Source organism: Microchirus variegatus, assembly GCF_963457635.1.
Source record: "Microchirus variegatus genome assembly, chromosome: 6".
Classification (NCBI taxonomy): domain Eukaryota; kingdom Metazoa; phylum Chordata; class Actinopteri; order Pleuronectiformes; family Soleidae; genus Microchirus; species Microchirus variegatus.
In genome coordinates this window covers 9,377,929-9,390,554 of record NC_139807.1, presented here as the reverse complement: position 1 = coordinate 9,390,554, position 12,626 = coordinate 9,377,929, and the positions used below count along the sequence as shown (strand labels likewise).

General features: G+C 37.7%; 1 protein-coding gene across 1 annotated transcript in view; it reads left to right on the top strand.

The window, feature by feature from the left end:
• Positions 1-12,131: 12,131 nt before the first annotated feature.
• Positions 12,132-12,626, top strand: part of LOC310929123 (LIM and calponin homology domains-containing protein 1-like) — an 85,296-nt gene continuing 84,801 nt past the window's right edge. The window contains exon 1 of the mRNA XM_083891834.1: positions 12,132-12,290. Coding sequence (XP_083747960.1) covers positions 12,165-12,290 — 126 coding nt within the window. The 5' untranslated portion in view covers positions 12,132-12,164. The remainder of the gene's footprint in view (positions 12,291-12,626) is intronic.

The following is a 12,626-nucleotide window of genomic DNA, read 5'->3' as shown; positions in this document are numbered from 1 at the left end:
TTAATTTAAATAAATAACAGTAGTTAACAGAAGTAAACAGCCGTGTTATGCTTGTAACACGTTGACTTAATTTATAATTAATATATGTTAATATAAATACATTACTATATAATATGTTTTCCAGTGTACCAGTCAAGTGGATTGAATTAAATTAAAGTAATATTCCATATAAGACCACATTTTCAACCAAAACAGACCAATTAACAAATGTGTTATTGGTTGTCATGTTCCTCAACAATGCTGGTTTTATTTTGTGTGATTTTGCCGGAAGCTGCAGTCTTCGTGCTGCCTGGAGAATTGACGCATCATTTAAGATAGTAATCCGAATATTTGTGTTTTTTACTCTGAGGTTTCCAGTGGCTCTTCCACAAACGGCAGTGAATGACAGTATCAAGAATCGATCAGGTTGTGAGAACATTAGGATGAGGACGTTTTCCAAGAGGACATTGTGCACCCATATTTGGATTTAAAACACACATCAAAACGCAAATATATGCACAATATATCAACGTTTTTTTTTTCAAGAAGGCAACAAGAAAAGGCCTGAATGAAGGCACTTCCTCTGAGATTTTCTAGTCACACTACTGTCACATCCTCAGTGTCAGAGATAACCAGATGTTGTCCTCTCTCTCTCCCTCTCCCTCTCTGTGTGTGTATATATATATATATACGTATATATATATATATACATATATATATATATATATATATATACAGTATATGTCCCATAGCATATTGTAGAGTAGCTGTTGCATGACTGACTCCTGGATGGCACTTGTTTCTTTTCAAAGAACACTGGCGGAAAGTGTGACTGCAGCCTTTTTTCCATGGGTTTATGCTGAGGCATTCAGCCACATCCTTCCTCCCTCTGTCCCACCTCCATTGTTTCACTGAGGCCGTAACAATGTGGGGTGTTAACCGTACAAGGGGGAACCGGGGGGGTGGAATCAGGGTGTCATGTGAGGTTACAAATGAGCTTTGATGTGCAGAGACAGAGAGACGGAGAGAGAGGGAGGTTTGACAAAAAGACATGTTGACGAGGCCATTTTCCCCCCTCGTGTTGTGATTTTGAAGGACACGCGCGGCAGAGACAACGAAAGGGAGGGTGGGGAGAAAGGGATTTGCAGGGATTTATTTTGATTAATCGCTGGAGGAAAAGAGAGCAGATTGTGTAGATGCAGGCAGAGTGCATTATAATGGGATGGAGGGGCCTGGTTCTCACACAGAGGCCTGTCTCTGATCTAAAAAAAAAGTCTGAGAGTATGAATGACAGGGCGAGGCTGACTCTGTGCTGGTGGTAATCTGAGTCCATGCTCTTTTTATGTTTCTATGGCCAGTGATGACTTTGGACATACATGTACATGAGCTGAACTCACTGACAGCATTTTGAAAATCAGTGATCGGGTCAAAGTGAGAGGTCTCTACCAGTTTCAAGGACAATAACAATGACTAGGACAGTAGTTCAGAATGATCACAAATAATAATAATGAAAAAAACATATGGTGGTTTTCATCTGTGTACAAACCCTGATCTAATGGCAGATTCCAAGAAGGACATAGGGCGAAAGGCGTGGTACACCCTGGACAAGTCACCAGTCCATCACAGGGACACATAGAGAAAAACAACCATCCACTCTAAAAAATCAATCACTCAGTCAATTTAGAGTGTCCAATTAACCTATGCATGTGCTTGGACATGTGGGAGGAAACCAGAGAAGCTAGAGGAAACCCACTGTCCCTATTCTATATCTTAAATTGCTACTGTCGTGCATTCACATCCGCATCTGTACCGATAAGTCGTCCAAACAATAACAACTGGACTATCCAGTTTATAGAATCATAACCTATAATAACCAGAGTTTGTACAGACAAAAAGAGATCAATTGGGGTTACTCGCTTGAAACTGTGACAGACTGCACTGTAGGCCAAAAATAAATGCTAGAGACATGTCAGCTTTATTGGCTCACCCGTAACCATGGCAACAAGAATAGGCCTCAGTCACCCACAGAATCATTCATGCTGTATACATAATGTCAACACAGTACAGCAAATGTGAAAAGTTTCAAAGGATCCCTGCAGCCAGAGCCACATCACATAAATACTAAATACACATACATTTCAAAAGCATTAAATATTAGAAGTTAAAACTGGTATTGTCCGCATGTTTTTTTTGTCATTTGTCCAGTGCATCTTTCAACTATTGTTGTTGTTGTTATTATTATTAGTAGTAGTAGTAGTATTGCAGTCGTTTAATTAATGACTCAAACCAATAAATACATGATATATATAAAAACAACAACAACCCACTGTACATCCTCATTTGTTCCACGGACCATGACGTCACATAACCGGAAGTTGGTGCAGGCAGGCTGCTGTTGTTGACATTTGCGGACCATAGACGTATGGCGCCAGAGGGGCGGTGCTCCATCCAGATCTTATTATACAGTACATCCATGTTGCGGACCCCCGCAGACACTGCAAGCACAACAGCATTTAGTGAATATTCGTGGTTTAATCACAAACGTCAAAAGTGTGACACTTACATTATCGTACCGTCATGTTGAATTGGTCTTAAACGACAGGTGTAATGTTTGGTTGTCAGTTCAGTCTCCGCCGTTAACTTTGCGACGCAAGCTAGCACAGGATGCTAAGTGTTAATGGAGGAAGTTAGCAACTTAGTTAGCAAAAAGTTAGCGGTGTTATTTTGTAGTTTGGTGCTTAAAGGTGGTAGGAACAACAAGGCTGTAAACGAGGTAAAAATAAATAAATAAATAAAAACGGTGGTGTTTGTTGAGGGTTATTTGAGCTAAACATCTTCTGACTCCATTGTTCTTCTTCATGTCTTCACACAGATGGCTGTGGAGCTGGATGTGTTCGTGGGTAGCACCACCATCATGGATGAGGAGGTTTATCAGCTCTGGTTGGATGGATACACAGGTACCGGTCACTATTATTCAAATCCCAGTAGATAAGTGGTTTCTGAAGTACTACTTGAAATTATTATTGACTTTTGTAGATATTTTTATTTTTTGACAGTGCTCATTCTGATTCTGTTTAGCATATTTGAGTTTTTGTTATTTAATATAACTGGTCTGGATAATGCATAATCACACAGGTTGCTTAATATGGAGAGAAAGAGAGGCAGACTTTCTTCTTCTTTGGTTTGCTTGTCTGCTTTTCACATTGTAAAACCACACACAGTAATAACATGGATTGGAGATTAGATGGCCTTTTGATTTAGTCTGGATTGACTTTTGAGATTTTAGATTTTTGTCATTTTGAGTTCACTGATGCTTGGTTTAACATCAAGCAGGTCGCTTTGACCTTGTCTACCTGCACTGAGTTGTCACCATGTGTTTCACTGATTGGCCGGTGAGTATAGATTTAAAGGCTCTGTGGGTCACAGTATTGCTGTGTGACGTGCTTGTGACGTATAATATTTATTTTGAGTTATTCTTCTTGGTTGTTCATCTGGGTTTTCACAATCTTCATTGGGCGCACAGTAAACATTGACTTTCCTTATAATGATAAATAGGATTCAAAGGGAAAGCGATGAATGTTGCTGCTACAGAAGATGTTTCTAATAATAATAATAATAATAATAAATAATAATAATAAATATTGGATAGTTAAATATTTGTTGGGCCTCTATGGGAAACATGTTTCATTAATCAAGGGGGAGCAGGAGCCAATCCCAGATACAGAAGGCAGGTAACACCATGTACAGGTCACCAGCCCATTTTACCTGCTGCACCACCAGCTTTGTTGTTTTTATATCTGTCAAATTCTGTGTTCATTTGAATTCAGTTTGGATTGGACCAAACGTTCTGCCTACAGTGGCTTGTAACACACTGGCAAAGCGTTGTCTCTCCCTGGGGGTTACTGCAATCTTCACATGGCAACAGGGGAAAAAAAACATGGGAGTACAAAAGTGAATGCTTAGGGTGTTGGCACTCTCTCAACTCCAGGAATTTGCACCATGTACATGCCATTACAACAGTAGATAAATGGATTTTGTGCAGTGTTTCCTATGTATTGACACAAGACAAATGAACTCTTCCCAGTAACTAGTCAAAGTTGTGTTTTTGTCATTTTCTAACACCCTCATAACATGAGAGTCAATCCACACACCATCCAAAAATGATGCAAAAATGGTGCATCAATCATAATCAACCACCTGAGCAGATTAGACCCACTTTCTCCCTCTCTCTCTTGGGGGAAATGCACAGACATGCAGACTCTGCAGTTTCAAACAAGTGTGGCACAAGAGTTTCATTGAAGCCTTTTTAATTTTTTTTCTGCTCTTAAATAAAAGAGACATTGAGTCTTCGAGTCTGAAATGTTGATTATTCACCGATTCCGTCATTTTAACTGCTTTAACTAAGCAAATATTATTATAATAATATTGTAAAATAATATTGCATTTTAATATTTTAGGTTACATAATCACAGAGCATGCTCGACAGCCCTAATTATACTCTTATCGTTTATATCTTACAGTGAACGATGCAGTGAAGCTACGAATAGAGGGAGGAGGAGTACTGGAGGAGAGTGAGGCGAGTGTTTAGGATTAATTTAATCTCAAGACAGATGTTGCCCTATACCTTGCTACTTTATTGTCTGACATTGTAGGTCATTGTAGGTCATCTTACAGATTTCCTCTTCTCTCCCTGTTTGCTTGTTTAGATACTACACTTGTCCTTGAAGTCCTGGGAAAGAAACTCTCCAAAGGATCCAAGAAAGACTTCAGCACGATATCAGCACCAAAACAGCTGTGACGATAAAAACTGTAGGCGACAGGTAAATACTGTATGTACAATAGTTGTTTATCTATATAATCAGTTTATATATGATATGTACCACAGTAGTGTTTATACATTTTAGGTAATTTAGGATCATACATTACCTCCTATTTTTCATTAAACACTGCTTTATTTTCTTCTCCATAAATAACAGTTTTCAACATTTCAACAAACTGATTTGTCTGTTTTTTTAAAAAACGTTTCTTTTCAACTTTTGACCCCGTTTTTTGTTGTGTTTGTGTTTGACAACTTCAAACCTGTTTTCAAAGTTGTGGAATAGCTGAAGGGACCCCTAGTGGAGAACATACGTAATTTTCTTCTTCTCCCTGACAAACTTGCAAGGTGAATCATGAATCACCTCCTCAGATTTACGTCAGACATCGGTAATGCATCATATTTGCATGTTTGGGGCCTGGGGCCTGTACTTATAAAGCAGCATTTGTGGATAGAGAGGTAATGTCAGGTTAAACGCTGAGGTTTTTCAGTGCATGAAGCTGCACCTCCAACGTGCTGGAGCGGGTTTAATTCAAGATTGCAAATCAAATTAAGAGGGAGAGGTTTGGCAGCAGAACATGCAGCCTGATCCAACAGTGACACGTACACACATTAAGAAATATATATATATATATATATATATGTGTGTGTAAAAAGACGAGCTAACAGGGTTTACCCTGAAGTCATATCAGTGATGTCAGCGTGGCTGATGTCGTTAGAAGACCAAAATTAAGTGGTCAGTCACCTTGAATAGAAATATTAATCTCTATGGATTTAAATGTGTTTGAAATGCTTTGGCTAATGTAAGTAGAGTAGTCTGTTACATAATATATTTATTATAGATTATGTCAGAGAGCTGGCAGGAAAATGCAGCCCCTCCTGAAATTGAGTGCACGTCTAAAACCACCTTACAGTAAGTGTCCTCTCTGCTTTCTAACAAACAAAATGAATACATAACTACAATAGCTCCTTTCCTTTTTTTTGTGTTACAGTCAGATCAACCTCTTCTGACACAAAAATTGACTTATTTATTATTTAGCTGCTTAATTTCAATTTCAGTACGTCTTGACTTCAACATCTGGGAATTGTTTCAAAATGTGCTTATTTTCTGTTCCTGGAGTAATGTGATCATATTGTTTACATTTCTACCCTGATGAACTTCTGGATGTCGCTGCTTCTCATATCATATTATGTCAATCATTCGTGGACCTGACAGTGTTGTCTGTCAAAACCCACAGTTAATGGAGCGAGTTACCCAGCTTTGTAGTGTGGTGGCCAGTGTTGGGTTCAATGAAGCCAGATATCTTGTTTATGCTGATCTTGCTTTACAGTACATTACCCTAGTTTCTTACCAAATATCCAAGGCTGATGTTCAGATTACCCAAAAATCAACATAATTACATGTGTTTGCTTCACTGTCTTCACTTACACTGCCATTGTTTTCTTTGCCAACAATCGATTTGAAACGGGGCAAAAGAAAATTACAATAAATCACTCTCCAGGACTTTCTGTGCATTCTGTGCTGGGCAGCTTATCAACAACTGGACCGTCTGTTATCTTTGGTCATGTTTTTTGTCCTGATATAAGATGTTAGAGGCATATTTTTCTTCTCACAGTCGCACAAGACATTTATCAAATGGATGTGTCTTTGGTTTGAGGGTTGCAGAGAGATACAGTAATATGTTTCTGTTAAAAATGTACTTGTTTGCAAACCACACTCTTTAATTTCTATGTTTAATTTTCTCCTCAGTCTGTACAGCTCTCAGAGGGAAGACTAAAGCTTTTAATGAGATGGAGGCTAATTTCAAGGTATAAAACTGAAAATCAGTGTTCATTAACTTAGTGAAACAAGCTAACAAACTATTTTATATACATATGCATTCTATTTAATTCTCTGTTCTGTAGAATCTTTCCAGAGGACTCGTTAACATCGCTGCCAAGTTAACCAACACAACATGGAGAAGGTTTGTGCGTTTTCAAAATCCTGAAGTTTATGTGTTTTTTTTCTCTTTTTTACTGATTATTTCTTTTTCTAGAGCTCCATTGTTACTTTTGAACCCCCGGTTTGCTCCTTGAGTGTCCTGCGAGGGTCTGTAAATCTTATTTGTTTAATAAAATTCATGCATTTACATCAAAATGTTATCCCATTTTATGATTTGTCCACAGTTTGGTTGTGCTTTCTAAAAAAAGGGTTATGACTATTAAAACCCTCACTCTTGGGCTACGTCATTAGTTATTGTGAAATGGATGGACAGGAAATCATTTTGCAATGGACGACATAGTTCTTGGAAAGTTATTATAATGATGTGGATGCTGCTAATTTAATTTTGAAGAAGTTGAAGGGGAAGCCATTACGTTTGACCTTATGTTGAGTTGTATGACTAATGTGGGTTAGGAAACATCTCAACATTACAACATGATACTGCTAATTTTGCAAGAATTAGAAAAAAAAGAAAAAGTAGTAGTTTAGTCCTGTACAGACACAGAGTGAGCAGCAAAATAATGCATTTTATATGAAACATTTCTGACTAAAAACGTCTTTCTTTCTTCTTAATGAAGTGTTGCTGTTTAGTGCAACCAGCAGGGGGCGGCAAATAAAGGAGAGTGTCACACACTGTGAGAACATTTCTTTTTTTGAACATTAGGAAACAGCTCTTAAATTATTTATTATTATTTTTAGTATCATTATTATCATTATTATTATTATTATTATTATTGACACTGTAACCTGCCACATTTTATTATTTTTCATTTATAATTGACATTATACATATATATATTTTAAGTATTGTATTGGGTGTCGCTCCTTCTTTAAAAGGACCAGGATTTATGAACAATAAGTTATTGTTTATTTGTGTCATTGATACGTAAAGCTAACTGCGTTTTGTTTCTTCGCTGTATTTGCTTTGTATGAAAACTGCTTTAAGAAAAGAGTGATAAATTAACCTAATCCGATATTTCAATTTTTACTTTAATCTTTCTACTTGTTTAACCTTATTACATTTATGTTATGCTGTTTTGTTTGTTACTGTTTTTATGTCTCTCTTTTAATGGGAAAAAAAACCATTTCCTACATTGAAAATAACCTGGGCACTGCCATTTTTTTTACGTCACAATTGTCTGCTGGTACCTTAATAACCACAAGGGAGAGCTCAACAAATTTGAGCTCTGACTGTGATTAGAAACCACGAGACAGGCTGCATCCTCTCACTTCTGAGAAGTGAACATCCATCCATTGATGTGACACTCCCTGTTGTGAAATTAACAGTTTGACCAAGCTGTGTGAAGAGTTTTGGGGAAATTGATTTCAAAATGTTAAATAAATAAAAACTATGAAGTTTTGTGTAATTTATGTGAGTGTTGCAAACGTGAATCAACAAATTTGATGCAATGCATCTAACAGTGTTATTGCTGCGGTCATATATGTGTGTGTAAATATACACAGACATACAGCCAAATTCATACATTGCAGTAGATTTTTTTTTTTTTTTTAATATTTGTTGTGTTGGTGTAGCTGATTGAACATGCTGGTAATATTTAAATATATGTTTTTGGTGAGAAATAATTGACTCTGGAGGTCAAAGGTCAAATGTCTCGAAGGGGTAAGAGACTGTGAAAAGTTTGGGAGCCACTGATTTTAGTCTGTGGTCAGCATGAGCTCAGTTTAGTGGCAGCGCTGATAAAGCGCCGAGAAAAGAAAGACAACGGCGCCACCTTGTGGACGATCCAAGCGCACAAGAAAAGGCAAAGCCATTATAATAGGAGAAAGACACAGAAAAAGAGCAATACAGCACGTTCCAAATTATTATGCAAATGTTATTTTTCTTTGATTTTCCTAAATACTTGATGCAAATAGACGTCTGCATAATTTTAAAGTAGAGTATAATTCAAATGTTATTGAACAAACCTCCCAATGCTAACAGTATTTATTTATTTTTTTTAATTAAAAAAAACTTTATTACGCAGAACAGAGTTTAGTTTCAAAACATTTTATACGTTGTAAAATCCATCAATATTGCCAATATTTTCTTTCTTTTTTGATTTTACTAACCCACTTCCGGGTCCCTCCCCTTCCAGTCACATGCACCTGCTTCGGGCCAATAGGGTTCTAAGCATTCCAAAACACGCGCCATTTTTAAATTTAAATGTCTGCGATTCAAAGCCAATGGTTTGGTTTCATAGACTCTGGTGACGCGAGAATCTTCAGACATCCTGAAAAAAACAAATCCTCATCATGATGATGATGATGATGATGATGATGATGTTTTGTCAGCAGAGCACAAACATGTGAGTCTTTCACCAACACACACACGTCACACAGGTGATTGTTTCCTCTGCTAAAGTTTTACAGGTGAGTCAAACCTGGTTTCTGATCATTGTTGAGATGATTTATCAGATGGACAAAGAAGTGACCAGATACAAACGTGCTATGACACAACTCTATGATTTTTAGATGATTTCACTGTTAAAAAAAACACGAGAAGTGAAGGACAGGAACGGACAGAGATCGTGTGTTGCGTTTTGTTTTGGTAAGATGGTTCACTCTGAGCGGATATGAGACGCTCAATGTGTGTTTTAAACGGATACTGCACTTTTTGTGTGTATTCCTGTGTGTTTTGTCTGTTTTTGGTGAACATCACTTGTCCTTAATGTCACACTATTAATACAATAAGTTCCATTGGGATTAAAGTTGTTTATTCGTGTGACCTAAAGCAGAATGTTGTGGTTCTTTTTGTGGCAGAAGTTGCCTGTATACAGGCCATGATCTTGAATGTTGAAATCTTTATTTACATTTAACGTGTATAAAATAAAGTTGTTATTTACGTACAGATGTGGCTGTAAATTACTCGTTATGCACAATTTTTTTTTTCACGATTGAAATTCTGATTTGTTTCACAATAGTTTGCCATCTTTTCAAAGTGGGTCCTCATATATAACTATTTTTGGAATATCTGAATCAAATCACTTGATGCCTTTTTTGTTGTTGTTGTTGTTGTTGTTTGTAAATGACTAAACTCTGTCAATTTTGAAGTGAATGTTTGTGATTCTTTAGCTCCAGCTTATTTATGATAGGAGCGTTCAGAAAGTGAGTATTTGCTCCACAAGCCTCTGAATTTAGTTGGAGTTTATTGTAATGACCATAATAATAATAATATATATAGTATATCATAGTTATTATATTTCGTTTGTTAATTGACTGTAAGTCTCTGCTCCGTGACTTTTTGCTCCATATCATCAGTGAAAGTGGGTGTGAGATCGTCAGCCCTCTGTGTATTTTTGGCCACTGAAGCGGATCCTACTGCGGTGTGTGTGTGTGTGTGTGTGTGTGTGTGTGCGCGTGTGCACAAGTCCTGTTCGTCCGGCTGCGTCAAGCTCACAGAGACCTGCTGCATCACAACCGGAAGTGAAGACGGTATTGCAACCAAAATAAAAGCCTGTGCAACTCATTGGGAAGGGATCAATAAAGTACAAATACAGTGCAGTATTACACCTTATATTTCTTATACATTATATTATATTATACATTTATTTTGATTTTCTAATTTAAAAAAACCCCCCAATAAGACGCATTGTCATATGAAGAAGTCACTGGTCAGTTCAATGTTTGAATAAATGGACATTTTGGATAAAGACTTTGGAATAAAATAGCTTTATTAGTGCAAATGTATGACCCCTAATAATTATTTATTAAAAATCACACCCTGAAACTTTTGACCCCTCATCGTCACACCTGCAAAGACTGAATTTTTTATTGTTATTATTATTATATTTTGTGGATGTTTGTTTGCCTTCTCTTGATATTTATTGAGGCATTCCTGAGTTAATATGACCTAAATGTCGCTTCTCTTTAGCGAATTTACTTAGAGATGACACTTACAGACAAAACACTGGGTTGTTTTGTTTGTAAAAACACAGAAACCTCCTCGACTTGATGAACCTGAGGCAGAGCCTACTGTGCATGTGTTCTTTCATTTCCACTGCTTTGACATTTGTTGATTGATCCAATTCTTTTACACTAGAACGTGTCTTTTTCTCTTTTCCATGGGTTGTTAAAAACCTTACTTATAGTTCCAAAATAAACACAACATGCACTGCAAAGATGGGCTTCAGAATCCTACCAAGTTTTATTTGAAGCAATAATGCATTTGTTAAATTTTTAAGATGATATTTATTATATATCTAAGCCCTACATATAGATTTCCATTCTTTCTTTTTAATTTTGGTGTCATGTTTGTTGAACATTTAATGTATATACACACACATATTATATGTATATTTCTTCATAGTTGTGTATCCATTAGAGCTGCAACTATAAATTATTTGCATAATCAATTAATCTGTTGATTACTTTTTCAATTAAGTGTTGAAATGATGATCATCTCAAATGTCTTGTTGTGTCCACAAAATTACCCAGTTTGAATGATTTCTTTGTGATATGGAGGAAATAAATTAAGGAAATATTCACATTTAAGAAGCTAAAACAATCAGAAATATTGTTTTAATCATGACAAAAGCTGCAAACCGATTATCTAAATAGCTGACGATTCATTTGGCAATCGATTAATGGAGTAGTAATTGTTTCAGCTCGAGTGTCCATCTATGGCACATGTATCAAACTCAAGGCCTGGGGGCCAGATGTGGCCCACCACGTAATTTTATGTGGCCTGCGAGTGATTAATTGGTCTTAAAAATATGTGTTATCACAGTGTATTATTGTATATGCATCATGCGATGAGTGAAATTGAATAAGTAATAAATACAGAAAGTTATTTAGCAATATGTTACATAGTAGTTACCTTCATTTTACATTATATTTGGTTACATTTAGTTACATTTATTCTGTATGACAGTTACATCTGGCCCTTTGAGGGTAACCATTATGCTGATGTGGCCCTCAGTGAAAATGAGTTTGACTCCCCTGATTTATGGTTTTGGTGTATGTGTACACCAACATGTAAACAGTCCTCTTCCACTGCAGATGGTTTATTTATTCACTGTGTAGCAGCATATTGACGTTCTGCCAACAAGCCCTTCATACATGTTTCACACTGGACTTTTATTTTGTAGGCTCCTACCGGAACGTGCCAAAGCGCGTCTGGCTGACTTGACGTTGCTCGTCTGTTGCCCACAGACTCCAGGCAGGAGCGACACTGGAGAGCAGCAGCAGCAGCAGCAACTGGTCCACTTTTACCCCAGCGGTGTCTCCACTGCTGCTGCTCCTGCTTCAACACCTCCAGCACCGGACGGAGAAGAACCGCCACACTGCCGCAGTCCACAGACCCGCAGGTGGAGTCACGCGTCACTGCGCTGGTTTTTACGCATATTCAGAGGCTTTTTTTGAGACTTGAAAAGCTGAGCTTCTTCGCCAATGGCAAGTCCGGTTGCAGACATAGGACAGTCTCATCAGCATCCTCCTCCTCCTCCTCATCATCCTCAGCCTGGCACGGTGTCGGCCGCAGACTCCGCGTTCCAGGAGGCGCAGAAATGGATCGAGGTGAGTCACAGTCACACAGAGGAAGGACCTGGCGTCAACTCTGCAGCACTTTGGCTTCCCTTTTCCGCGCAGGTGTTTTGTTGTCAGTGCGTGGCCTTAGTTACTGCTCTGCCCCTGCAACATGTTTACCTGCAGCGCGGTCACCTGTAAACACCACTCAGCCCTTTTTGTTGCCTCGTCACGTGTTGGACCCAGGAGTTTGAGTCTCAGTGGTGCTTCATTCACCACACGTGGAGATTGTTTTCCATATTTTAAGCTGTTACAGTGTAATCTACCTTAGAAAAACAACATCTGGTCAATATAAGTCACCTGGAATGACATGATTCAGTGCTATAT